Raw genomic sequence first — 27991 nt, 5'->3', positions numbered from 1 at the left:
TGGAGATGACTGGAGAAGAATAGGTAAGCTGTTTATAAGGGTTGTTTGTCTGTGTTGTTGCATTTGCATCATTTATCATTAGGCCATGGATTACTTTAGCATTTTTTTTTATCGATTACCTGGTCGATTTATCATTATATAGTTTAAATGTAAGTTATTGTAATGTTTGTCCTACTTTAATGTATATATGTGCTCTTATTTGTTAGTAATTGGCCGTGCTCCTCTAACTCAGTAAACATATAATAATGCGTGTGATTTTGTCACATCTTATCTTATCAAGTTGTGTTAGCTCATGTCATTTAAGCTTATGTTATCTCATCATAAATAAACTAAACAAATACGTCTTTCTTGTTCGCAGGTATGACTACTTGAGGATTTCCAATGATGACAACTATACCGTAGGTACATACTGTGGGGTGAAGTCTGGATTGAATATCAATTTTACTGGACACTATGCTGTGCTAACCTTTCACTCAGATGGATATGCATACGGGTACAAAGGATACAGAGGATACAAGTTAAATCTCTCCTTTGTTTCTCCCGGTAAGTAGAAAGAGTCGGACGAAATACTCTCCAAAGTAAATGTCAATTTGCCATCCATGGATTGTTTGTTATGAAAAATAATAATTTACCGATTATAATCTACGCGTTACTGTTGGAAAAAAATCGTCAAGTGGTACTATATTAAGCGCGGTTATTTAGCAAATACACCCCTTAGGTGGCTACCATATCGGACGATATTGTCCGAGGCGAAAGATTGTACGAAAAATGTACAGTCGGCCGAGAAACGAAGGTTTAAGGGCAACTGTGAAATTTTGAAGACAATCGTTGTTCCGTCACGTATGTCACGCTCCTGCATCTTAAATAACAATCTCTTGTATTGCACAATAACTTTCTGTCTTAGAGATCAAGTTTCAATTAGATTAGGGTTTTTGTAGCTACTGCGCATGCGCTAGTAGCTACTATGTTATCGGTTTGATGGATAGAGTCGATTTTACCGTTTGATGGATAGAGTCGATTTTACCACAGGCTAACCACCCTCTGTTTGTGTGGTGTAATGACTGTTTGCAACTTGAAACTTGAGACTCTAGTACCGGCCGAACTAGAGCCGGCAACACTGTTGAACAGTAAACGCGCGCGCCAGAGAAGGGTTTCTACGGCTCGGAATGGCAAAAAACACCACGCGTGATAAATCAACATTTCCTTTCCTTGAAACGTTTTTTCAACATAAAGGTAAAAGGCGTCTTTAAATATCTCTACTCAGTAAAAATGTCAACCGATCGTGTCGCGTGAATATAAAGTATCGAGTTGCAAACAGTCATTACACGACACAAAGAGAGGGTGGTCCGCTTGTGATTTTACAAGCATGCCGAAGCGGCTTTCGGAGACCTTGGGATCACGATCAATTTTCTTGGCGCCGGCAACACTGTTGAACAGTAAACGCGCCAGAGAAGAGTTTCTACGGCTCGGAATGGCAAAAAAAAACACCACGCGTTACTCAATCAACATTTCCTTGAAACGTTTTTTCAACATAAAGGTAAAAGGCGTCTTTAAATATCTGTACTCAGTAATAATTTCAACCGATCGTGTCGCGTGAATATAAGGTCTCGAGTTGCAAACAGTCATTACACGACACAAACAGAGGGTGGTCCGCTTGTGATTTAACAAGCATGCCGAAGCAGCTTTCGGAGACCTTGGGATCACGATTGATTTTCTTGGCGCACAATAACGCCGGTAGTAAATTTGATAAGCGTCCAATTTCGATAGACTTTACAGGTTATACAAACAAACTTATTGTTTAGAGCTTTTCTTACTTTGAATCTGGTAATACGTCTTTTTGTCTCAAATACAAATACTAGTGTAATTCACTACCACAAACAGACTCAGCAGATGGGGTAAACGGATGCTTATTCGAGTGTGATACTACTGAAGAGACAACACCCTAAACCCGGGTGAGGTGGGTGGGTTGCTCTTGCTTTCACAAAGGATAACACAGGAATGAATGATCTTTGACACGCACGACATCTAAAGGTCTTATCTAAAGACACGCATTACAGAGATATCCATTACGAAAACTAATGTAGTAATTAATCCTTTTAACATATCTATTAAAAGCAAACCAGACACCAGATACACAAGAGTTATATCTAAATGAGAAAACAATGCTTCATGTTTATGTTATTGTTAGCCGCATCTACGGCAGTTACACAAGGAGTTATATCTTGATGAGAAAACAATGCCTCATGTTTATATTATTGTTAGCGGCATCTACTTCAGATTATTTTAATTTGTACCTCATGAACAGCAAATCAGACGCCACTTACACAAGGACTTTTATCTCTTGATGAGAAAACAATGCCTCATGTTTATGTCATTGTTAGCTGCATCTGAGCGTTCTGAGAAAAATCCATTGAAAATAAAATTTCGAAAAGATATTGTCGAGTCATACAAAGCTATTTTTTGGGCTGAGCCCCGACCAATTTCTATCTTGCAGTATGTCAGTCATTTGTCGAATAACCACTTATTTTTACTTTTTACCTCACATGCTCACGGTCTGGGTGTGTACACTTGAGCCGCGACAACCTTAGATGAAATAGCTGTATACAGCTAATTCAAAAAAGGTTGTCGCTCTATGAGTACCCAAGCGTACGCGTACGACAACCTTTTCTAAAATAGCTGTCCATACTAAACAGCACCGTATTCACATAACAATGGAAACAAGAATGCAGTAGCTACACGCACGCACCGCGGGCCTATTTTTTGGTTTTGCCTTTTTGTTATCGTGTTCTCCGGGGCAACGCCTTTTTCGTTTCACCAAGAAATTTTATTGCCAATAAAACCGGTGACACTTTTGATGAAGGATTTACGTCTCAGTGGCTTTAATCACTAAAGGATCGAAGTCTGATGGATCAGAATAGTAAAACGAAAGACTTACCGCCGGCCGACGAAAGCAATCAAGACATCCACGTGGATGACTCGCTCGAGAAACAGAAGAACACCGAAAACCACGGTTCTGTTAGTGAAATGGAAGAAGAAGCCTCCGCTAATCCGTTCGTTACGAAAGTAATTGACCTTGGGGCCTCAGGTAAAAGTCCCACAACAACGGAAAAGGAATTTCTTCCACTCGTTAACACAGAAATTGAAGATGCCGCCAAGCAGACTGAATCAACGCGGCCAAAGCGACACTCGAAACCTAGCACGAAGGTGATCGAAAATAGACTGCAGGCAGATACACAGAAGCTCGAAAACATGTGGTAGAAATCGGTCCGCTCGATTTCTAATCTCAAGGGAACTCCAGACTCTGTTGAAGCTATCCGCAAAGCCGTAGGTGACTTGCGCTCAACATTCAGCGATTATGAACTCGTGTGGATTTCGCTAATGGACTTCACAGCGCACGCAAGCACACCAGAGCACCAAGATGAGCGACGAACGTTGGAAGCAATGATGAGGACCCGTAAAGAACTCGTTCAGGCAGCGATAAACGAAGGAATTGACCGGAATCAGGTCAGGAATCAGCGTCTTCTCGATCGGGGTCACGCGCTTCTAAATCGTCTCTGTCATCGAACGCAATACGAGCGCATGCAAAAGGAGAGGCAGCAGCAGCGTTAAAAAGGGCCGAGACGCAGAAGAAGATCACTGAACTTCAATCTAAATCCGCGCTAGCGCTTGAACTAGAAGAAAAGAGAAGGCGAGAAGATCAATGAGCCCTTGAAAGGTTAATACGTGACGAACAAGCACGCTTGGAATTCCTTCGAGCGGAACAGGAAGCGACCGTGGCTGTCGCCCGAGCGGAAGCTATCCATGAAGAACTGGGACTGAATTACGAATTTCAGCTACGAGATCTACCCATCGAAGAACCCCGAGAGCGCACTCAACGATATATTAACAGCCAGCCTGTGGATTTAAAACCACCAGCCCATTATTACAGCGAAGAACCTGTTGCCATGAACTTGAAAGCGCCCGGTCTTACGGTGAAGGAGGAAAAGCCATGTCCTGCAAAAGAGCTGAATCCGGGAGCACAACCTTTTACTCCAAACAACACCAAGCCGGACGACCGCATTGAAATTTTCATTCAGTTTTATGGCCCGAAGAGAGCTTATCTCTAAGAACATAGAGGAATTTGACAATAGTCCTATAAACTACAACACCTGGAAAGCGGCCTTCAAGAACATGGTAAGAGAGGTGAAGATCAGTCCAAGCAAGGAATTAGCCCTCATGATAGAGTATACAACCGGCGAATCTAAAAGGCTCATCCAGCGTCTACGCAATGCTTACATAGTGAACCCAACAGAGGGAGTTAAAGAATCCTGGAAGAAGCTAGGAGAACGCTTTGGCTCAACTGCTGTGATCACTCAAGTACATCTGAGCAAGTTGACAATGTTTCCCTCACTGAGTGCCAAGGACAATAAAGGCTTACTCGAATTAGGGGATCTGCTCTTTGAGTTACAATGCGCTAAAGAAGATGGTGCACTTTCAGGCCTTAAAATCCTTGACGAGCCAGCCTTCCTTAAACCATTAATCATCAAGCTACCTGAAGATGTACAAGGGAGATGGCAAAGGCATGCATATCGCTACAAATCGCAGCATGGGGTTGATTATCCTCCCTTTAACGAGTTTGCCTTATTCATCCAAGAGCTTGCGAAGAAAAGGAACGATCTCTATTTGGCAATTGAAAGCCCAGAAAGAAGAACCAATGCACCGAAGTCTTCAACTGCACCTCCACCCAAGGCTCCTGTCAAGCCCACCAGAAGTCCCCCCTTCAGATCAGGCCTGACAATTTTCAAGACCGAGGTCTCGGAGCCAACATACAGGCAATCAGCTCCCCGGGATCCTGCAAAGTGGTGCGTCATCCACAAGTTATCCCACGCCCTTGGAAAATGTCGCGCCTTTAGAGCCATGCCCCTGACCGAAAGAAAAAATGTGCTAGACCAACACGGAATCTGCTTTCGATGTGTTACCTCCAGTAGCCATCAGGCCAAAGACTGCACAGTGGCAGTGAAATGCATGGAATGCCAAAGCGAGAAACACGTCACGGCACTGCACATAGGACCCTCCAGTGGGCCAGATTCAAACACACGAGCGCCAGAACGCCCAGCAGACCCCCATCGGCAAGGCGGGGAACCTTCCAATGTCACAGCCCGCTGTACAGAAGTTTGTGGAAACACAGCCGGAGGAAGATCGTGCTCGAAGATCTGCCCAGCCTTTATTTACTGGAACGGCCAGCCCAAAAACAAGATCAAAGCCTATGTGGTCATCGACGATCAGGGCAACTGTTCCCTAGCCAAGTCAAAGCTCTTCAACATGTTGAACCTGGAAGGGGAGGCCACCCCTTACATGCTGAAGACTTGCTCGGGGACAAGCCAAGTGCAGGGAAGACGTGCGCACAACCTTGTTGTTGAGTCCTTAGACAATGCCTTTAGTTACGCTCTCCCTGCCCTTACAGAATGCGATGCTATCCCAGACATCAGAGAAGAGATCCCTACACCGTCAGTTGCCAGAGCCCATCCCCACCTCGCTTCCATTGCGGACAAGATCCCTGCATTAGACGCGGATGTCGAAGTGCTTTTGCTTATCGGGAAAGATGCACCAGCTCTCCACAAGATCCATGAGTTTAGAAATGGACCTAGGGATGCTCCATGGGCTCAACGCCTCAACTTAGGATGGGTGGTCCTAGGAAACGCCTGCCTGGACGGTGCTCACAAGCCCACTGAGACTTCTTGCTTCAGGACACAAGTTCTCGATAATGGCCGACCCTCCTTGCTGCAGCCTTGTACCAATCGGTTCTACATCAGACATGATTCAAGTGCAGGACAATTGGCAAATATTGGGGTCTTCTTAAACGGCACATTCGAAGATGGATTCGGGGCTGGCGTCTTCGTACGGACGAAAAACGTCAACAAACCTGGGCCTTCGGTCGGTTAAAGACAGGAAGTTTATCAATATAATGAAGACCTCATTGACCAAGGGAGTGTCGGGCAACTGGGAAGCACCCTTACCGCTCCGCAAAGGGATAGAAAACCTCCCCAATAACCGGGAAGATGCTCTCGAGAGGCTGAAGTCAACACGGCGTACCCTAGACAGAAATCCTATGATGAAACAACACTACTTAGATTTCATGCAGAAACTGTTCGACAATGGGCACGCAGAAACTGTACAAGACACTGAGTCGTCCCCAACCACTCTCCGATGGTATCTACCCCACTTTGGCGTCTACCACCCTCAAAATCCCGGGAAAATCCGTGTTGTCTTTGACTCTGCAGCTGAAACTAGGAGTGTCTCTCTCAACAAAATGTTACTTTCAGGCCCAGATCTGACAAATGGCCCACTTGGTATCCTGATACGCTTTCGCCAGCAACCCGTGGCTTTCATGGCAGACATTGAACAGATGCTACATTCTTTCCTCGTTCAAGACAGCCATAGGGACCTGCTACGATTCTTCTGGTACAAAGACAATAACTTGGATAGGGAACTGACTGAGTATCGAATGAAGGTCCATGTCTTAAGAAATACATCATCGCCAGCCATAGCCACCTATTGCCTCCGCAAAACAGCAGAAGTTGGAGAACAGGAATTCGGCTCCGACGCAAAGGAGTTTGTGGAGAACAACTTTTATGTCGACGATGGGCTTAAGTCTGTAGCTGATCCTGGCAAAGCCATAGACCTACTGCACCGCACGCACGCTATGCTGGCCACTGCTAACCTACGCCTGCACAAGATAGCTTCAAACCACCCTGCAGTGACACAAGCCTTTCCCAGCCAGGATCGAGCTGCTGACCTTCGCGACCTAGACCTCTCAAAAGACACAATCCCAGTGCAGCGTTCTTTGGGCGTGCTGTGGGACATATCAAGCGACTCTTTCACCTTCAAAGTCTCCGAGGAGAAGAAGCCATTCACGAAAAAAGGCGTGTTATCCGTCATAAACAGTCTTTATGATCCTCTAGGACTCGCCGCCCCAGTCGTTATAAGAGGCAAGATGCTCCTGAGATCCATGATGAAAACCTCAAGCAGGCCCCACCCAGAAAGTTGGGATGAACCATTGCCAGAAGAGCAAAGGCCGGGTTGGGAGGATTGGTGCCAAACTCTCCGGGCACTAACCCTGGTTAGAGTACCTCGTTACTACACGTCAGCATCTCTCAAGGCTTTCAGTCATCGTGAGCTACACACATTCTGTGATGCGTCCAATGAAGCTATCGGTGCCGTATCATATCTTCGAACCATCCATTGTGACGGAGAGATTCAAGTCGCCTTTGTGCTGGGGAAGGCAAAGCTTGCTCCATCCCATGCCACAACTGTTCCTCGTCTTGAACTGTGTGCAGCAGTGCTGGCAGTTGAAATAGCATAGCTGATCACCGGAGAAATGGATCTCGAGTTCAAGGCCACTGCATTCCACTCTGACAGTCGAGTCGTCCTTGGATAGATAAGCAATGAAAGCCGCCGTTTCTATGTCTACGTTAGCAATCGAGTGGAACGAATCAGGAGATCTTCAACTTCGAAACAATAGCATTACGTGCCCACTCTTCAGAACCCTGCCGATCTCGCTACGCGATCAGTTCATGCCCAGAATCTGATTGACAGTATGTGGCACAGCGGCCCCAAGTTCCTCCACTCACAGGATTCACTTGTCAGTATTGCCGTCAGCAGGGAGGCTTCCGAAGCTGCTGAGGACGACCCCGAAGTCCGCCCACTGGTGAAGACTTTGGTCACTCGGATGCTGCCAAATGAATGTCTAGGGTCCAGCCGTTTCTCCAGGTTCTCCCGATGGCAACCCCTCGTGATGGCAATCGCAAGGCTGATCTCATTCGTCCAAAGTATCCATTTCAGCCAGAAATCAGCATCTTCTCTGGCTAACCTGTACAAGGCGAAGTTGTTGATCATTCAGACCATTCAGCACGAAACCCACAAGGATGAAATCGATCGTCTCACAAGCTCAGGAAGATTGCCCAAAACAAGCCCACTTCTGAAATTGAGCCCAGCGGTCGACAAAGATGGACTCCTAAGGGTAGGTGGCAGATTGGAACAAGCAGGTCTTAACTATGAAGAGCAACACCCTTTGATTCTCCCCGCATCACATCATGTTACTACTCTTCTAGTAAATTACTATCACGAGAGAGAACTACATCAAGGGCGACATCTCACTCTTGGGCTGATCAGAAGCAGTGGGCTCTGGATCATTGGAGCCAAGCGGCTGGTAAACAGTGTCATCAACAGCTGCATCAAATGCAAGAAGTTGAGGGGTCATCAGCAAATTCAGAAAGTGGCTGACCTGCCTGCCCAGCGCCTTACTCCTGCGCCGTCATTCAGTTATGTCGGGCTTGATGTCTTCGGCCCCTGGTTGGTTAGCACGCGAAGGACAAGAGGAGGAGCTGCAAACAGCAAACGCTGGGCCGTCTTTTTCACTTGCATGGCAACCAGAGCCATCCATATCGAGTTGATAGAATCATTGGATACTTCAAGTTTCATCAATGCACTTCGACGATTTCTGGATTTGAGAGGACCAGCAATACAGCTCCGTTCTGACTGCGGAACCAATTTCGTGGGAGCATGAAACGAGCTTTGATCCTGCCTTAAGGAGATGGATGACTGCTTGATCCAGTCCTATTTGGCCTTTGGCCAATGAAGGTTGCGAATGGGTTTTTAATCCTCCTCATGCCTCCCAGGCTGGTGGAGTTTGGGAAAGGATGATAAGGATGACCCGTCGAATCCTTGAATCCATTTTCGCAGACCTCAGACCCAAGCATCTTACTCATGAAGTCCTGTCGACGCTAATGGCAGAAGTCGCGGCTATAGTGAACGCTAGACCTCTGGTGCCAGTTGCTACAGACCCAGACATGCCAGAAATTCTCACCCCTGCCACTCTGCTCACACAGAAGTCTCAGAGCTTCAAGGCCATGCCAGGGAGCTTCAGCTGCCAGGATTTGTACAGTAAACAGTGGAAACAAGTCCAGTACTTGGCCAACCTGTTTTGGACTCGTTGGAGGAGAGAATATTTGCCAACGCTCTAACCTCGAAGGAAATGGCAACAGGAGTCAAGAAACCTGGGAGAGGGAGACCTGGTTTTTTGACGTCGCAAGGAAACGCCCAGGAACAGTTGGCCTCTTGCGCGCATCACTCGCGTCTATCCCAGTGCAGACGGCAAAGTGCGGAAGGTAGAACTAGTGACAGCTAAAGATGGGCCAACTAGGAGCTACATAAGACCAGTCACTGAGGTGATTTTGTTGAAGACCGAGAAGAATCTTGTGAAGATGAAGACCTCCGTGGGATGAACGCTCTTAGTATATCGCTAGAGATCATTAAGTGAACTACAGTTTTATTCTCATTTATAGTGGTTTTTTTTAAAATACCAGACGGGGAGTGTTCCGTCACGTATGTCACGCTCCTGCATCTTAAATGACAATCTCTTGTATTGCACAATAGCTTTCTGTCTTAGAGATCAAGTTTCAATTAGATTAGGGTTTTTTGGTTTTGCCTTTTTTTATCGTGTTCTCCGGTGCAACGTCTTTTTCGTTTCACCAAGAAATTTTATTGCCAATAAAACCAGTGACACTTATGATGAAGGATTTACGTCTCAGTGGCTTTAGTCACTAAAGGATCGAAGTCTGATGGATCAGAACAATCGTTAATGGGTTATTCCAAATCTACTCAGACTTCTTTTATAGAAACCCTAAAAGCGTTAACTATATGTTAATGTAAAGCTATTAAGCTGTTCAATCTGAAAATAATGCTTTCGGTTTTGAAGGCGATGAGGGCACTAAAACCCAAAACTGTCAGTGTGTGCTTTGAGTGCATTAATTACCAGCTCCCACGTTAATGCAGATATCCCAGCAAGCTAGACTATATCCTTCAGGAGATAATGGGCTACCAAAGCGTTCAGGCTTTTTCGATATGCCCATTGGGTACTGAGAAAATCTACTGTCAAGTTTGATAATAGAATATTTTTTTAAGGAGTCTCATGCGCTAGGAAGACGCAAGAATGCTTTTTCGATTTTCGCAGGAGCCTGAATCACTTTTGTGCATTAGTGTGTGACGAATGTTTTGGCCAGATTTCGTTCAAATCTGGAAAATATTTTAACCCTATTGGTTGTGTTTTCACTAGGACAATTTTAGCTAGTTAAAGTCAGAAAAGTCCGGAAATAGTAGTGTAACGTTTCATGAAGAAAAGACCCCTCCTATCTTCGCAAGACTTTTCCTCAAGTATGTCACTTGAATCTAAAAAGCAAAAACAGAAACAAAAACAAAAAAAACGTATAAGCCATAAAAGAAGCCTCAAGATGAACTCGTTAGGTCACCTAGACGGCAAATTAACCTTTTTTTGCTGTTGTTTCCTGAATAACTCGCACGGATCTTAAGATTATTTTTTTTCTACTTTCAAAAATTGTTAAATTAGGAAATGAATTTTTATGCTAAATATTTATAATTAACAACTTTTATTATATGGCTACAATAGTACGCGCGCTCTGATTGGCTGCTGAGCAGGCAAGATTTTCTTGTAATGACCGGGCATTATGGAAATTTTTCTCGGCTCGACGGCTCTTTTGAGTTGTGAGTAAGGGCTACGAGCGCGTGGGCGAAAACAAGAAAAAATATGGACAAAGTACAACTATATTTTCAATAACTGAAAGAAAAACTAGCATACAGATACTTCTTTAGTATGAGCGACGAAGAGAGCCATAGCGAGAGCTAGTTTTATTATCAAAGGACGAAGAACAGGCCAAAACTGAGCAAAACAACATGAGCAAAGTTATCACTCACGAAGACGAAAATTTCGGGAACAGTCAAGAGGAATTACAAAAGTTTGTTCAAGAGCAGCAAAGGGAAAACACTGTGAAAAAAAAAAAAAACGTCAAGTGATATGAAGTGTTTTTACCGTTTTCTTGGCGAGGTAAACAAGACAAATGTTCAGATTTTGGACTTACCGCCGAAAGAATTTGACCACCTCCTGGGAAAGTTCTTTAAAGACGTAAGGAAAACCAATGGCGAGAAATACGAGCCAAGTTCTTTCACGGGACTGCAGAGAAGCATCCAGAGATTTCTGTCTGATTCCGTTACGTTATTCAGAGCGACGACGAAGATTAATATTCATCTCGGGTGTCACTAAAATCACTGCAAGTTCTCCCCAAGTGTTCAAAATTCATCTTTGCTATAGCTTCTAAAATGTTTAAAGGTCAAACACTTGTAAACACAAGTCAGGGGGTGTTTTTGAAATTTAAGTGGTTAAATTTGCCCTATATCTTGACGTAATAAAGACAAAAATTGCCTCATTGTCAACGAAACTGTTTCTTGTGGTTTCGATCGCATCGCCAGGTTCGTTTCGGTTCAGGGAACACGACCTGGAATGACCTCTTGCGCGCGCATGCGGGTGTGGAAAATTACTCCCGGTGTTTTTATTGTATTGTTTTTAAGAATTGCGCTAAAAAAGCCATATAATAAATAAATTATTAACCTCGTACGTTCGGTCATTACAGGGAAATCTCAGACCTCGGCCTTGTTGTATTGACCTCGCCATCGCTCGGTCAATACATCAAGGCCTCGGTCTGAGATTTCCCTGTAATGACCTCACTCTCGGTTAATATATTAAATGACCAAAGGCGCGTTACAGCGTGGAAATTAAACTAGGTATGATAAATTAGAGTTATACTTGGCATCTAAAGCTAACTTAAAAAGATAAGTTTTCAGCGAGGATTTAAAAGGATGCAGTGATCTAGATTACTGTATGGCAAGACGTAAAGCATTCCACAGTGTTGGAGCCGCGGTGACAAAAGGCCTACTACCAAATTATAATCGCTACATTTTTTTAGGAGGGAATTTTCGTAAAATTACATCATTTGAGCGTGAGTGATAGGCAGATTGTTTAGTTATTGATATTAAATTACTGATATATTGAGGTGACCGACCAAGCAAAGTCTCATTACAAAGCTCAGAATGTTCTATAATTACGTAATGTAATTTCCCAAAATAGGTGTGAGGAACTCTATCAGAACAGAAAACGAAACAGCTTTGTCGCTACATTGTTCGCAGCCTTATTGTCGCCGTTTAAGTATAAGTAAGGGTTAGACAATGAACACGAGTGTTCTATGAGATATAGTGCCTCGAGCATAGATAGAAGGCCATGTGGGCGTACAAAATATTAACGGCTGACTGATCCCAACGGCGGAGGTGACGAGCTTGATAGAACAAACAACAAAAGCTAGAATAACTGAAATATATTTGTTTTAAAAAAAAAAAAAAAAATTTGCCCGATATTTCGGTTTGCAATACAAACCTTCCTCGGGGGCTGAACAAAAAAGAAAAGTGAGAAACATAAAAGGATCGTTACAAAGAAGATTTAAAATATAAAATACATGACAATGATTGGTCGATTAGGACTAAGTTACAAGTGTGAGACATGTCATTGGCGTGTTTCGTCACGTCTATTTATATTAAGAGGGTGCAATGTTTTAGCTTTGTTGATTAAATGAGCTTCACGAGCCTTTCTAACCGAGTCACGTTTGCTGCGTATAAGTTCAAGCGGGATTAGTTGGACGTCGTTGATTGAGTGGCCAGGTTGGTTGAAATGTAGCGAGACAGGAGTAGGGTTGAGTAGTTGATGGTGATTTAGGATAGATCTGCGATGTTCCCCGAAACGTTCATTAAGTTTGCGCTTTGTCTCCCCAATGTATTGGGAGTGGCACTTCTTACACTGAATTAAATAGATTAGGTTTTTGGAATTGCAAGATATGGGCATAGCCCGAGTGGCATTTCTTTCTAATGCGTTCACAAACTCGTACCCAGAGTCCACAGGCGTTTTGGTCAGCGGGTAGGCGCCAGGAGGGACTCTGGAGAATTCGAAAAAAACATAATTTTTTTGATTGGCTGCTCTGTTTCAGCTTCGTAGCCACTTCCATTGTTTTATCGCAGAAATCCTGCGGTAATAAAATTCCAGTACCCCAGAGTCTGTCCTGTTGACCAACCGCTCGCCAAAGAGCCTGAGGACTCTGGGTACAAGATTGATACGTTCATTGCCTGGTCAAATCCACGAAGAAACCATATTTTATGCAGATTCTATTGATGAGCGTATTTTAATTTTGTCATTCACACTTGGGAATCAAGTTGTTTTTTTTTTTTTGGATGTCGCCGTAATGTTGGTAGAATTTTATGAATAACAATGCTTTTCTATCTTTGGAGCTTTGTTTATTCTTTGCTGTTTTGATGGCTCATTTGCTCTGGCTATGTGCCAGTGTACAGATCTCGAGGAAACTGAGGCCGTCCTTGCCACCAAAGAGTTACTTGTTTATGAGAGCGTAGACATATCCGAGTGCTTGGGGGATAAATTTCGATAAAAGTGCATGTTTCCAAAAGCCTACCACAGTGAACAAAATTGAGGAAAGAGAAAGAGACAGAATTTAAAAACGTCTATCGAGTAATCCTTTATCGAGTCTGAGATGAATACCGAAACACACAAATTAAAATCCTTAGAGATGAGTATAGGTCTGTTCCCGTTGATTTGGGCACCACCCCTGTGGAACAGGTAAATTACTTGGCTACAAAATTCATATTGAAAGTCATGAGAGGTGATGGCAAGCCGTACCCTTGCCCGTGCTCTATACACTCATTAGTATGTTCTATATAGAGCATACTAATGAGTAGTCATTTTACCCCACAATTTCTCTGTGCTTCAAAGTCCCCGACTCTTTACATAATTTAAGACAGTTTGTGGGATATAGAGCACACAAATACTGGGCACTGATTGGCTGAGTGGATGTGAACATGTTCTTAAGAGAAGTTAGAGCTTAATAGTGGATCGAAAAAAATCGTTGAAATCGCAGGATCGTGCAGTGCACGTGGTAATAAAACAAGGCAAATGAAAGAGAACAAACGGTTTCTCTTGAAGCCACTTTGAGAAAATTTCGTCGTTTACAACAAGCAAGACGCAGGTAAAATGAAAACGTGCGCTTCGGTGAACTTGAGAAACACGACTTTTCTGAATTGGACTAGTCTCTAAACGCAACTATCACTACGCTAGAATTTAAAAACATTCCTTGCAAATTGGGAGAACTAATCAGTTTATTACTCGACTTGAGACAATAATAAGCAAATATTTTTACCAAATTAACCTCTCTAAGATCTGATACTGCAGCGAGACCCATAACTTTTAACGTCACATTCATGAAAGCTAAAACAAAATTTACCCTACCCTAAGAAGATTTCATGTCCCTTTCCTTTTCTTCAGGCAAATGTTGAGAGCATTTTAGCCCCGGGGAGGGTGGGAGGGTACTCCTTTATGTGACCTTAACGGGGACGTGCGGCCCGATAGGGTATGGTTTTTAGGGTGTTTTGTTTTTAGCGGGGTAGCTATTTCATCACTTTCTGTCTTAAACAGGGTATCGCTACGTGACCTAATGGCTTAAACAGGATAAGCTTAGACGACTGTTTATTGGTCTTTTGAAGAACGAAGCATATTTCAATGATTTCAAGTAGATTGTGATTGCCAATGCATTAAAATACAGTAAGAAACTAGTGTATTCTTATTCATTCTAGTCTTAAACAGGGTATGATTTTGGGTTAAATGTCTTAGATTGGGTCTAAAAATTTTGAATTCTGCCTTAAACGGGATAGGGAAATCAGAGCATTGTGTCTTAAACAGGGTCAGGGTTTGAACTCTTTACCCAACCATCTGTTAAGTACCGCCCCCGGAGAGGGGGGAGCATTTTAGTGACCGTTTCGCCCAGAACAAGAAGAAAATCGAAGGAAATATTGCATTGTTTGTGGATTAAACTTTCGATGCTGAGCTCACTGGCAACGGGTAATCCCGAGCGGGCAAGATCGCTCCATCTTGACCGCTCGGGAAGCCAATCACAGAGCATGATTTGACTCTTTCATTCTACTAGCTTTTTATGCCTCTATGCTTATTGTTTGTAGGTAAATATTTTAACGATCTTGTGCAATTTGGCGACTTAGATATTCAAAGACATTCACAATTGTATACATGTTATTTGGACCCGAATGGTGCCAAATAATTTAGAATGGCCAAGTCTGACTAAAAATGGGCCTCATGCCTGCTATCCTGTGATTCACTTAAGATAATTAATGTTTGAAAAAAAGTTAAAATAATACAAAATTTGTTTGGATATGTTGTTTCAAATCGAGACAGATATAGCGGCCATGAACCATTAAAGCATGCCCGAAAAATAGCGACCTTTAATTTATCTCCTGGTTGTTCTTGCAAGGCAAAATCATCTACATCTAGCAATATCTATCGATTGTTTTTTAAGAAAATAATTATTCCACTCGCGCGTTTTGGATATGAAATGATTATATCCTATCATCTTATCTCAAACACGCGCTTATGGAATAATTGTTAAATATATTCAGATTAGTATAATTACTCAGGTGATTATAGAGATTCTGTTTATCTGATTGGTCGAGGATTGCGTCATATCCTTCTATAATCACCTCGCGCGAGATTATTGTAGTGGCAGCACTAATTTTCAAAATGTCCGTTTAGCGAATTTGTTGACGTTTCTGAGGAAGAAGTAAAAAGGACGATAGAAAATGTAATTCCGAAATGCATTAAAGATGCAATTAAGTCCGGGGTGACACTTTTCTAAAACGATATTCTTTTATCTTTGCCTCATACTATTTCAGATAAACCGAAAATAACGATTCCAGCGGTGCAAACAGTTCCAGGTTACGTGGTAAAGTGTTCGGCTGAAGGAACTCGTCCCATGAATATGTCGCTAATTCAGAATTCCACCATTTTGGGTCAGGGAACAGATACTGTAGTTGTAAAAGTTACAAAGGAGGGAAACGTCACTTGTATGGCTATCAACCCGGCAGGGACAGATTCAAAAACGTTTTCTGTTACAGGTTTGCCTTTTCTTTTGCTTTCCTTTGTGTTTGTTTTTTCCTTTGGTAACTAACTTTTAGATTTTTTAATACATATGACTAATACTTATGTAATTCACATTATATTTTTACCTTCATTCATTAAACAATAATATCCATATGAAGATTCTTGTGACATCTGTTGCATACTAATTCTGCGACGATAAGGAATTGAAAATTAAGGAGCTTACCATTACTGTTCAGTTTAAAAATGCACCAATTCAGTTAAAAACAGGTTCCCCGAGGTCTTCATTGATGAAGTTTATGACACACTCCTTAACAGAACACATTACAACTCCTCCTTTGACAAAGCCATCAATAACACATAGACCACCATTCACTATGCTCTTACTTCTGCATTGACTATTAGATGACCGCATTTCTCTTTCTTCGTACATTGTTAAAATTTGTGAAAATTCCATCTTTTAACGCTTTCATGTCTGCAGAGCAAAGCGTTTTAATCGGCGCAATGTATTGAGTGGATTTTTTTTGTAAACTTGGTGAAGAAGTTAGTTTACCAAAGCTGGTTTGTTATTGTACTTGTTCACGGTAATCAGCATTCGACTGTTACTTTCTAAAAATTGATTCTGCTAGCCAAGGACATGCATTTTGTGTAAAACTTTGATAACGTCTTATGTAAATAGAGGATATTAATTTAAATAGTGTTGCTTAAATACTTTCGAGCCAGATTCTCTTGGTAATATTTAACATTAAACGAGGCTTTCGAATGACTTGCTGGAATAAAACGCATGGAAGTAATGTGTAATATTTCTTTACTTGCAAGTTTCCACTAACAAGTCTACTTCAGCAGCCTCCATTGATTCGAAAAATATGCTGAGCTCACTCAATTAAAGTGCACCTATCCCCATATTTCGGTAGGCATCTCTGCAGAAGTATTTTTTTTTTATTTGGTATAATCTGCAGTATTTTGTACCTTTTGGAAAAACGGAAAATAGCCTAAAATCACCACCAGTTTGGTTCACGACCGAGTTTTAAGGAGCATGGGTCTACTGGTTGCTGACGTCACTTTGAGAACACAAGAACACCACACATACTTCACTTGTTCCTTTTATATAGTTAGATTAACCGTATGTAGATTGGTAGGAGGGATTCTGTCCACCGCGACGTTTAAACCTGCATAACTTTTTTTAATATTTGCGCAAACTCCATGAAACTTAAGGTCGTTTTAAGAAATTTAACTAAAAGAAGTTTTATGCGGTCAGTTGTATTCATTGACTTTGATGTTGTCATGGCAACCAAATTTTGACAGGCAGTTTTCTTCACAAAATGAAAAATCCCTTTTTAAACTAAAGAAAAAAACTTTTCTTAATATAACTGTTGTTTTAAGGTAAATTAGCGTTTCTTTAATTCACGGTTCTGATTGGTTTTTGCTCAATTTCGGTGCTTTTCTGAAGGTATGAAAGGAAACGTGATGTAATATTTTTAAAGCCTGGTGAACAAATGAGAATGATTTATTGTTCAGTAATAACAAAGGCAATTTCGGAAAAAGATATTCCGAGTGCTCCTATTAGGAGTCGAACCTAAGACCCTACATTTACAAGTTCGAATGCCCTACCACTGCCTGGGGAACAAATGAGTATGATGTATTATTCGGTAATAACACAGGCAAACTCGGAAAAATAAATTCCGAGTGTTCCTATCAGGAGTAAGACCTAAGACCTTCCGACTACTAGTTCAGATGCTCTCAGGCTTAAAAAAATATCACATCACATTTCCTTTCATTGCGCACATGCCACTCATCGACATTCCATTCGAAGCAGTATGCGGGATGTTTGTCCCATAAACCTAGTTTAATGGCCTTAGCTCCCACGAGTCTCCTGTAGCTCAGTGGTAGAGCATCCGAACTAGTAATAGTGGGTTCGACTTCTGATTGCAGTCAGTTGCAGAGGTTGCAGTAAGATTAGGAATTTGCAGGAAGGAAAAGCGAGCCGTACGATACCTTCTTAAGGCGATGAGCGTCCAGAGGCGAAGAAACGAAGAAAAAGATGGGTCGACTTTGTGAGAAAGAAGGGTGCTCGATGGGAGTCATCGAAGACTTCAGTAATATGCTCGAATTTTTTTTTGTAACTGACTATTTTGTATGTAATTACACATGCACAAAGGATCAAAGGATGAAGATTCGGAACAAAAAAACAATAGAGAGACACATTTCGAGAAGTATATAACTCAGTGAGGCGGCTCGCCAGTCGCGTGTAAAGAACGAGTAGGGTCAACAATTTAGTGGCTCGAAGTCTCGGTGGTTCGCCATTAGTGGTCAGGGTGTAAAGAGCGTGTAAGGTTTATAATTTAGTGGCGCGACGGCTCAGCAGCCTGTCAATCCCCTTCGAGAGTGTAAAGAACGGGTTAGAGCGAGGCAGCTTCGGAATTACCGCTTCTCCAGCAATTTATACTTTTGTGATAGCAGAACGACCCTTACAGTCCACAACAGCGCTAGCAACGACGTTCGCACATTTTTGTAACCAAACGACTCCACAATTTCTACACTTGTATCTAAAGTACAGTAACGTTATGTTAGCGGGTAAATTATTAAAGAAATACAAACGCTTTAGCGTGTAAAGAAAGCGTGCCAACACGTGGAAAATATCAATAAGCGCGACAAAACCACGCGCGAAATTAATGGAAACAATCGCGAATCTTGACATTCCTTGAGTTCTACATCGTCCTTTAATCGGTCCTTTAGAATACGACCTTCACTTCTCCTTGGTATCTCGCTGTCCTTTTTGCGTCCGCCAGTGAGTTGTCAGCATAAGCAACAGCTTCGTCATCCCTAGACTCACTCGAGGTTTAGGTTATCCCTGTGGTGATAAACGGGATAAATCCTAATCGGGTTCCATTTCGTATCCAGCAATAAAACTGATTTCTGAGTCGCCTGAGTCAAAGTTCGTCTCCAAATGCGATGACGTAAATGACGTTGTAAAATTTCAGTAGAATTCTGATTGCTATAGAGCCCGAATCGTACGGGTTTTGCTACAGAAAGCTTTGACAGTTCAAAAATAACGATAACTGACTGAAAATCGCTTGAGCGTCGTCCTCGATTTTACGTCACAACTTGACTTTACCCAGATCCCCTTTGCGCTGTCGTGAACAATTAGGAACTCGACTTTAAGGGGGATACAAAGGCGAAGATTTAACCAAAACAACAAAAACACCTATCACCAAAGGAAGAAAATTTATTTTATTATTTACTAACGTTTGACTTGTAGTCCATAGGAGAAAAATTCCCAGCATTTCCCTGTAAAACGCTCTATTCTTTATTTTTAATTATAGTAAAGAACAAAAAACGTATCACAAAGCTTAGCTTTTATTTAAGTAGTGACACCGTACAAAGCTATACACTAATTAATTTATACCGTTTTTTTTGTGCTGATTTTTTCAGTTTAATATCTAATAAATTGAACTTGTAGTGAATGTTTTTTGGAATGTACTGAAAAAAGAGAGTAATCATGTTTACTTAAAACGTCCTTTTTATGTTCTCTTACTCAGTTTTTCTTCCCTTAAACCTTTCTATAATGGTTATTTAATTTTTTTGTAAAAAAGTAAACGCTAAAAAATCATGACGTTTCCACCTCTCCGAGGTCATTTTCAAGTGCGAGTAAAATACAAAACCTAGCATAAATTTATTACAAACAGCTTAAAATCGGTAAGAAAGTCATGCACGCTAAAATGTGATAAAATGTGTTAATGTTAAGTATTCATAAAGTAGAAAAGGACATAAAACAAATAATTTCGCGCGGATGGAATCACACTGTTTGTTCGGCGTTGGTTTTAGTTCTTTGGTAAAAACCATTCCCAAAATGAGGCAGTAAAGTTTTATCTGACACTTTCTTAAAATTTTGAAACATCCTCAACCTTGCATTTAAGCTCTCATCTACGTGGAAGCTCATTAATAAGGAATGAGAGACTTTTTCCCGACTGCGCTACCCAGACAAACTTGTGCAGTCTACCATCCGCCAATTCATTGATTGAAAAGTGTCTGAGGATTCACGTACCCAACAGCAAGTACCTGAGAAGCAAAAAGCCCCAGTAAGAATCGTACTGCCTTTCAAAGATCAGAAATCTGCAAACGCACTGCGCATACAACTTGGAGACCTCGGTCGGAAGATCAATGAGGATACCAACCCGGTGTACACAAGTCAAAAGATCACGAACGAAAATAATCAAAGTGAGGAAAGATAAGCCACTCCTTGTGAATCAACAGTGCGTTGTCTATTATTTTCAGTGTAGTCTGTGCGATGCATGCTATGTCGGTAACACGTGCCGACACCTTCACCAGCGAATTGAAGAACTCAAGGGATTGGCAAACGGAAACCACCTGAAGGAGCAGCACAATATAGCCCCAAATGGCATTGCGCGAAGTTTTAAAATGTTAAGAAAATGTCAGAACAACTTGACTGCCTCATTTTCAAAATGCTTTTTTTTAACAAAGAACTTAAACCAACAGGAAATAAACAGTGTGATTCCATCCGCGCAAAATTATTTGTTTAGATCAGCTCTTAGCAAGCCTCGTTATTGTTTTATTGTTTCATTGTTTTATGTCCTTTTTTAACTTTATAAATACTTATAATTGACAAGTTTTATCACATTTTAGCGTTCATGACATTCTTACCGATTTCAACTGTTTGTAATATATTTATGCTATTAAGCTTTGTTTTTTTTTTTACCCGCGCTTGAAATTGACCACGGAAAGGTCGAAACGTCGTGATTTTTTAGCGTTAACTTTTATCAATCACAAACTGATCTATATCTAAGAAATTACTCATTAAAACTAAATGTCTACTTAATCCAACAGGATGTGGTGCCGTTGTCAACAACGTACTGAAAAGTCCCGGATATCCAAACAACTATCCAAACAACATGGACTGTGTTTATCGGGTACAAATTCCACACGACATGGCCATAAGGATTTACTTTTCTTATTTTACCCTGGAGGGTTATTCACCTTGCGGGTACAAAACTATCGAATCAGTGTTTAGAGTATACATTACATAACCTATATTGAATGATAACGGTGGTTGTGGTTGTTTCTTTGTTTTGTCTATATTTGCTTAAACCTTGTTTTTTTTTTTTTACCATCATTAGGGCTAAGTAATAGTCTTTCTGTTTTTGGCCCTTTCCCCGTTATTTTAATACCTTTATTCTTTTAATGTATATTGTCGAGATGACTGGAGAAGAATAAAAGAACAAAAAAAAAAACATAAAAAAAAAGGTATATACACTACTCGGAAAAAGTGTTTTTTAAGACATCGTAAAGAACAAAGTTACTTGTTAGTCTGATTACTGTAAAAGTGCCCTTTTTTATCTTGAGAATCATTTGCCTGTTTCTTTGCTTCTCTTCTTTTTGTGTTTTTGTTTGCTTTTTGTTGTTATTGTTGTTGTTTTGATCTGAGGCCAAGAATCAATCAATAACTAGACTGCTTTGTCATTTATTGTCATGACACACATGTGATAAACTAGTTTTGCATGTATGTAATCTCATTTTCTACTCTTTGCGCCTGTCTGTACTTTATACTGGCCTGATCATGGGTTGTTTTGGAACCTTTGCTTTTATTTTTAGACAATTTGTTTGGTGAGCTGTGTGTAAGGTTTGTTTGTCCGTGTCGTTGTATTTGCATCATCTATTATTAGGCCATGGATTACTTTAGCATTTTTTATCGGTTAGCTTGTCGATTCGTCTATATATAGTTTAAATGTAAGTTATTGTAATGTTTGTCCTACTTTCATGTATATATCTGCACTTATTTGTTAGTAATTGGCCGTACTCCTTTAACTCAGTAAACATATAATAATGCGTGTAATTTTGCCACATATTATATTATCAAGTTGTATATTAAGCTAATGTCATTTAAGTTTATATTATCTCATCAACAAAACAACTACGTCTTTCTTGTTTTCAGATATGGCTACTTGAGGATTTCCAATGATAACAACTATATTGTAGGTACATACTGTGGGTGGCAGTCTGGATTGAATATTACTTTCACTGGACGCTATGCTGTGCTAACCTTTCACTCAAACGGCTATGTCACGCGCCGAGGATACAAGTTAGACTTCTCCTTTCTTGCTCCCGGTAAGTACAAAGAGTCGGACGAAATTTTATCGAAATACTCTCCAAAGTAAAATTCAATTTATTCAAGCATTGTTTGTCATGGTAAATTATAATTCACCGATTACAATGTACGCGTTACTATTGAAAAAGAAAATAAATAGTCAAGCAGTATTAAATTAAGCGCGGTTATTTAGGAAATACACCCCTCAGGCAGCTACCTTATCAGAAACCCTAAGAACGTTAACTTTATATTGCTGTAAAGCTAATAAGCTGCAAAATCTGAAAATAACGCTTTCGGTTTTGTAGCACTGATTCAAGGCACTGATACCCAGAACTGTCATTGTGTGGTTTAACTGCATAAATTACCAGCTATTTGACTACTTTGCCGTAGCAAATGTCTAGTGGTTGTGAAGGCGTTATCACCGAAAATGAATGCTTGTTGGCTCTGAACGAGTTTAAAAATGGCAAACCTCCCGACTCGGGCGGTTTCACAGCTGAATTTCATATATTTTTTTGAAATGATCTTAGTAAAAACCTGATTCTCAGTCCTTCTTGAAGAAATTCATCAGGCTTGAAGAAGATAAACAGTCGATTTGAATGTTCTTACATCACAGCCAGTCTTATATTAACGTCTTATTAATGCTAACAGTTTCGAGGACTGTCAGCCATCTTTATCAAAACTTGAAAAACATGAAAAGTGTCAGAAGCCTTAAATAGGCTTCTGAAGGTGTTAATTATTGCGATAAATGCGCAAACTCACTCTGTAGACGTCCCCTCCCCCCCCCCCCGTCTGGTTTGGGGATGGAGATCATTTGTGTCCATATGGGAGAAAGCAGATAAGCTCCCTCGTCCCTGTTCATAGTATGAGTGTTCGATGTAATACATATGCTTTCCTTAATCCATCGCTTAAACTTGTCGCTTTCCTGCTCAACTATTTCACTTGCTCGGACACAAGCGATTTCCATCCCCAAACCCGGGGGGCGGGGGGGGGGGGGGAGGGGGGGCGGAGGGGGCGTCTACAGAGTGACTGCGCATTTATCGCAATAGTTAAGAGCTACTGACTGTAAAGATCAAAAATTCCACGACAGAGAGGAAATTTCAGATTTCATTTTATTTCACCTAAACGTTCTCTTTGGTGAACTATTTTCAAAAATCACAATTAAAAGTTCCACCGCTCTCTCGTTTTTCTAAAAATTAGAAAAGTTGAATTTACGGCTACACGCCTGATTCGGCCCCCCGGAAAAACTGGAAAATCGTGCATCTTTAGAAGCCTCACACACAGCAACGATAGCTACTCCCGTTTTCCTGTCTCAGCTGCAAGTAAATCTTTCTATTATCTCTCGTTCAGTGTAAGAATTAAGTCGCAAGTCATATTTTTAATGTGCTACTGAACTCACTTGTTGAAGACAGCGACCTTCAAGGGTTAGATTTCGAATTGAAATTAGGGCCGATTTCAGAGGCCTATATCTGTCCCGGCATATGTTTTCTGGAACAAAACTATAGATGAAGTCTAACCTTAATCCGTCCTTTTCACGCCCTCGAAGTGCCTTTTTTGGCCTGCAAGAGGGAATTCTCGTAAAATTACATCATTTAAGCGTGAGTGGTAGGCAGATTGTTTAATTATTGATATTAAATTACTGATATATTGAGGTGACCGACTAGGCAAAGTCTTATAACAAAAGCTCGGAACGTTCTAGAATTACGTAATGTAATTTCTCAAATTAGCTATGAGGAACACTATAAGAACAGAAAACCAAACAGTTTAGTCGTTATATTGCTCGCTGCCCTATTGTCGCCGTTTAAGTATAAGTAAGGGTTAGACTATGAACGCGAGGGGTCTATGGGATATAGTACCTCGAGCATAGATAGAAGGCCACGAGGGTGTAGCCCGAATGACACTTCTATCTAATGCGAGAGGTGCTATGTCCTATATCCCAGGACACTAGTGTTCATTGTCTAATCGCCTTAGAACATGGTCACATCCGCGAAGAAACCGCAATTTATGAAGATTCTTTTTGTGATCGTATTTTAATTTTGTCATTCACACGTAAGAATCACGTTGTTAGTTTGTTTTGGATGTCACCGTAATGTTTCTTTCTTTGGAGCTTTGTTTATTCTTTGTTGTTTTGATGGCTCATTTGCTCCGGCTATGAACCAGTGTGCAGAGCTCGAGGAAGTTGAGGCCGTCCTTGCCACTCAAGAGTTACTTGCTTTTGAAAGCGTAGAAATATCCGAGTGCTTGGGGGATGAATTCGATAAAAGTGCATGTTTCCAAAAGCCTACCACAGTGAACGAAATTGAGCAAAAAGAGAGAGAAAGAATTCCAACTCGACAAAGTACCGTGTGGTCGATAAACGTCTATCGAGTCTGAAATGAATACCGAAACACACAAATTGAAACCCTTAGAGATGAGTATAGGTCCGTTCCAGTTAATTTGGGCACCACCCCCGTGAAAGAGGTAAATTACTGGCTTACAAGATTCATATTGGAAGTTCTGAGAGGTGATGGCAAGCCATACCCGTACCAGTGCTCTATATACTCATTAGTATGCTCTATATAGAGCATACTAATGAATGTCACTTTACCCCACACTTTCCCTGTCCTTAAAAGCCGCGGCCTCTTTACATAATTTAACAAAGTTTGTGTTGATAAAGAGCACACAAATACTGGGAACTGATTGGCTGAGTGGATGTGAACATGTTCTAATGAGACATTAGAGCTTATTAGTGGATGGAAAAAATCGTTGAAATCGGAGGATCGTACAGTGCACGTGGTAATAAACAAGCACAGCGAAAGACAACGCACGGTGTGTCTCGAAGCTACTTTGAGAAGATTTTGTTGTTTACTACAAGCAAACGGCAGGTAAATTAAAAACGTGCGCTTCGGTGAACTTAAGAAACACAACTTTTCTGAATTGCACTGAACACTAAACGCACCTATCACTACGCTAGAATGTAAAAACATTCCTTGCAAAGTGGGAGAACTAATCAATTTAGTACTCGACTTGAGACAATAATAAACAAAAAATTTTACCAAATTAACCTCTCTAAGATCTGACACTGCAGAGCAAACCATAAATTCAACGTCACAAAATTTACCCTACCCCAAGAAGATTTCATGTCCCTTCCTTTTATCTAGGCAAATGTTGTTAACATTTTAGTGAGCGGTTGCCCCAGAACAACAAGAAAATGGAAGGAAATATTGCATTGTTTGTGGATTAAACTTTCGCTGCTGAGCTCACCGGCAACGGGTTATCCCGAGCAGGCAAGATCGCTCCATCTTGACCGCTCGGGAAGCCAATCACAGAGCATGATTTGACTCTTTCATTCTACTAGCTTTTTATGCCTCTATGCTTATTGTTTGTAGGTAAATATTTTAGCGCTCCCGTGCAATTTGGCGACTTAGATATTCAAAGACATTCACAATTGTATACATGTTACTTGGACCCGAATGGTGCCAAATAATTTAAAATGGCCAAGTCTGATTAAAAATGAGCCTCATGCCAGCTATTCTGTGATTCACTTAATTAATTGATCTTTGAAAAAAAGTTAAAATAATACAAAATTTCTTTGGATATGTTGTTTCAAATCGAGACAGATATAGCGGCCATGAACCATTAAAGCATGCCCGAAAAATAGCGACCTTTAATTTATCTCCTGGTTGTTCTTGCAAGGCAAAATCATCTACATCTAGCAATATCTATCGATTGCTTTTTAAGATAATAATTATTCCACTCGCGCGTTTTGGATATGAAATGATTATATCCTATCATCTTATCTCAAACACGCGCTTATGGAATAATTGTTAAATATATTCAGTTTAGTATAATTACTCAGGTGATTATAGACTGAGATTCTGTTTATCTGATTGGTCGAGGATTGCGTCATATCCTTCTATAATCACCTCGCGCGAGATTATTGTAGTGGCAGCACTAATTTTCAAAATGGCCGTTTAGCGAATTTGTTGACGTTTCTAAGGAAGAAGTAAAAAGGACGATAGAAAATGTAATTCCGAAAGGCATTAAAGATGCAATTAAGTCCGGGGTGACACTTTTCTAAAACGGTATTCTTTTATCTTTGCCTCATACTATTTCAGATAAACCGAAAATAACGATTCCTGCGGTGCAAACAGTTCCAGGTTACGTGGTAAAGTGTTCGGCTGAAGGAACTCGTCCCATGAATATGTCGCTAATTCAGAATTCCACCATTTTGGGTCAGGGAACAGATACTGTAGTTGTAAAAGTTACAAAGGAGGGAAACGTCACTTGTATGGCTGTCAACCCGGCAGGGACAGATTCAAAAACGTTTTCGGTTACAGGTTTGCCTTTTCTTTTGCTTTCCGTTGTGTTTGTTTTTTCCTTTGGTAACTAACTTTTAGATTTTTTAATACATATGACTAATACTTATGTAATTCACATTATATTTTTACCTTCATTCTTTAAACAATTATATCCATATGAAGATTCTTGTGACATCTGTCGCATACTAATTCTGCGACGATAAGGAATTGAAAATTAGGGAGCTTACCATTACTGTTCAGTTTAAAAATGCACCAATTTAGTTAAAAACAGGTTCCCCGAGGTCTTCATTGATGAAGTTTATGACACACTCCTTAACAGAACACACTACAACTCCTCCTTTGACAAAGCCATCAATAACACATAGACCACCATTCACTATCTTCTTACTTCTGCATTGACTATTAGATGACCGCATTTCTCTTTCTTCGTACATTGTTAAAATTTGTGAAAATTCCATCTTCCAACGCCTTCATGTCTGCAGAGCAAAGCGTTTTAATCGGTGCAATGTATTAAGTGGATTTTTTTTGTAAACTTGGTGAAGAAGTAAGTTTACCAAAGCTGGTTTGTTATTGTATTTGTTCACGGTAAGCAGCATTTGATTGTCACTTTCTAAAAATTGATTCTGCTAGCCAAGTACATGCATTTTGTGTAAAACTTTGATAACGTCTTATGTAAATAGAGGATATTAATTTAAATAGTGTTGCTTAAATACTTTCAAGCCAGATTCTCCTGGTAATATTTAACATTAAACGAGGCTTCCGAATGACTTGCTGGAATAAAAGGCGTGGAAGTAATGTGTAATATTTCTTTACTTGCAAGTTTCCACTAACAAGTCTACTTCAGGCAGCCTCCATTGATTCTAACAATATGCTGAGCTCACTCAATTAAAGTGCACCTAAACCCCTCCATCCCCATTTCCCCCTCAGAAAATCCCCATATTTCGGTAGGCATCTCTGAAGAAGTATTATTTTTTATTTGGTGTAATCTTCGGTATTTTGTACCTTCTGGAAAAACGGAAAATAGCCTAAAATCACCACCAGTTTGGTTCACGACCGAGTTTTAAGGAGCATGGGTCTAGTGGTTGCTGACGTCACTTTGAGAACAAGAGAACACCATACATACTTCACTTGTTTCTTTTATATAGCTAGATTAACCGTATCTAGATTGGTAGGAGGGATTCTGTCCACCGCGACGTTGACCGGCAGTTTTCTTCACAAAATGAAAAATCCCTTATTAAAATAAAGAAAAAAACTTTTCTTAATATAACTGTTGTTTAAGGTAAATTAGTGTTTCTTTGATTAATGGTTCTGATTGGTTTTTGCTCAATTTCGGTGCTTTTCTGAAGCTATGAAAGGAAACGTGATGTAATATTTTTAAAGCCTGGTGAACAAATGAGAATGATTTATTGTTCAGTAATAACAAAGGCAATTTCGCAAAAAAGATATTTCGAGTGCTCCTATCAGGAGTCGAACCTAAGACCTTACATTTACAAGTTCGAATGCCCTACCACTGCCTGGGGAACAAATGAGTATGATGTATTATTCGGTAATAACACAGGCAAACTCGGAAAAATAAATTCCGAGTGTTCCTATCAGGAGTAAGACCTTAGACCTTCCGACTACTAGTTTAGATGCTCTCAGGCTTAAAAAAATATCACATCACATTTCCTTTCATTGCGCACATGCCACTCGTCGACATTCCATTCGAAGCAGTATGCGGGATGTTTGTCCCATAAACCTAGTTTAATGGTCTTAGCTTCCACG

At 40.8% G+C, this 27991-nt stretch overlaps 2 protein-coding genes across 2 annotated transcripts in view; both read left to right on the top strand.

Moving 5' to 3' along the window:
• Nucleotides 1–27991, top strand: part of LOC146456089 (uncharacterized) — a 201870-nt gene that overhangs the window by 60339 nt on the left and 113540 nt on the right. The window lies entirely within an intron of this gene.
• Nucleotides 63–26592, top strand: LOC146456092 (uncharacterized). The gene is made up of 6 exons (XM_085093541.1): nucleotides 63–543; nucleotides 15622–15843; nucleotides 20672–20828; nucleotides 21777–21949; nucleotides 26024–26245; nucleotides 26489–26592. Exons 1-6 carry the CDS (start codon nucleotides 246–248, stop codon nucleotides 26590–26592), a joined length of 1176 nt encoding a protein of 391 aa, XP_084949667.1. The 5' UTR covers nucleotides 63–245.

The sequence above is a fragment of the Pavona decussata genome, unplaced genomic scaffold (genome assembly GCF_977016875.1).
Source record: "Pavona decussata unplaced genomic scaffold, jaPavDecu1.1 SCAFFOLD_261, whole genome shotgun sequence".
NCBI lineage: Eukaryota > Metazoa > Cnidaria > Anthozoa > Scleractinia > Agariciidae > Pavona > Pavona decussata.
Note: the sequence above shows the minus strand (reverse complement) of the source record. Positions and strands in the feature narration are given on the sequence as shown.

Coding starts and splice junctions, on each gene's coding strand:
- LOC146456092 (XM_085093541.1), top strand. CDS start 246: ATGCGTGTGATTTTGTCACATCTTATCTTATCAAGTTGTGTTAGCTCA. Junction 544..15,621: donor TCTCTCCTTTGTTTCTCCCG/GTAAGTAGAAAG, acceptor ATACTATTTCAG/ATAAACCGAAAATAACGATT. Junction 21,950..26,023: donor CTTCTCCTTTCTTGCTCCCG/GTAAGTACAAAG, acceptor ATACTATTTCAG/ATAAACCGAAAATAACGATT.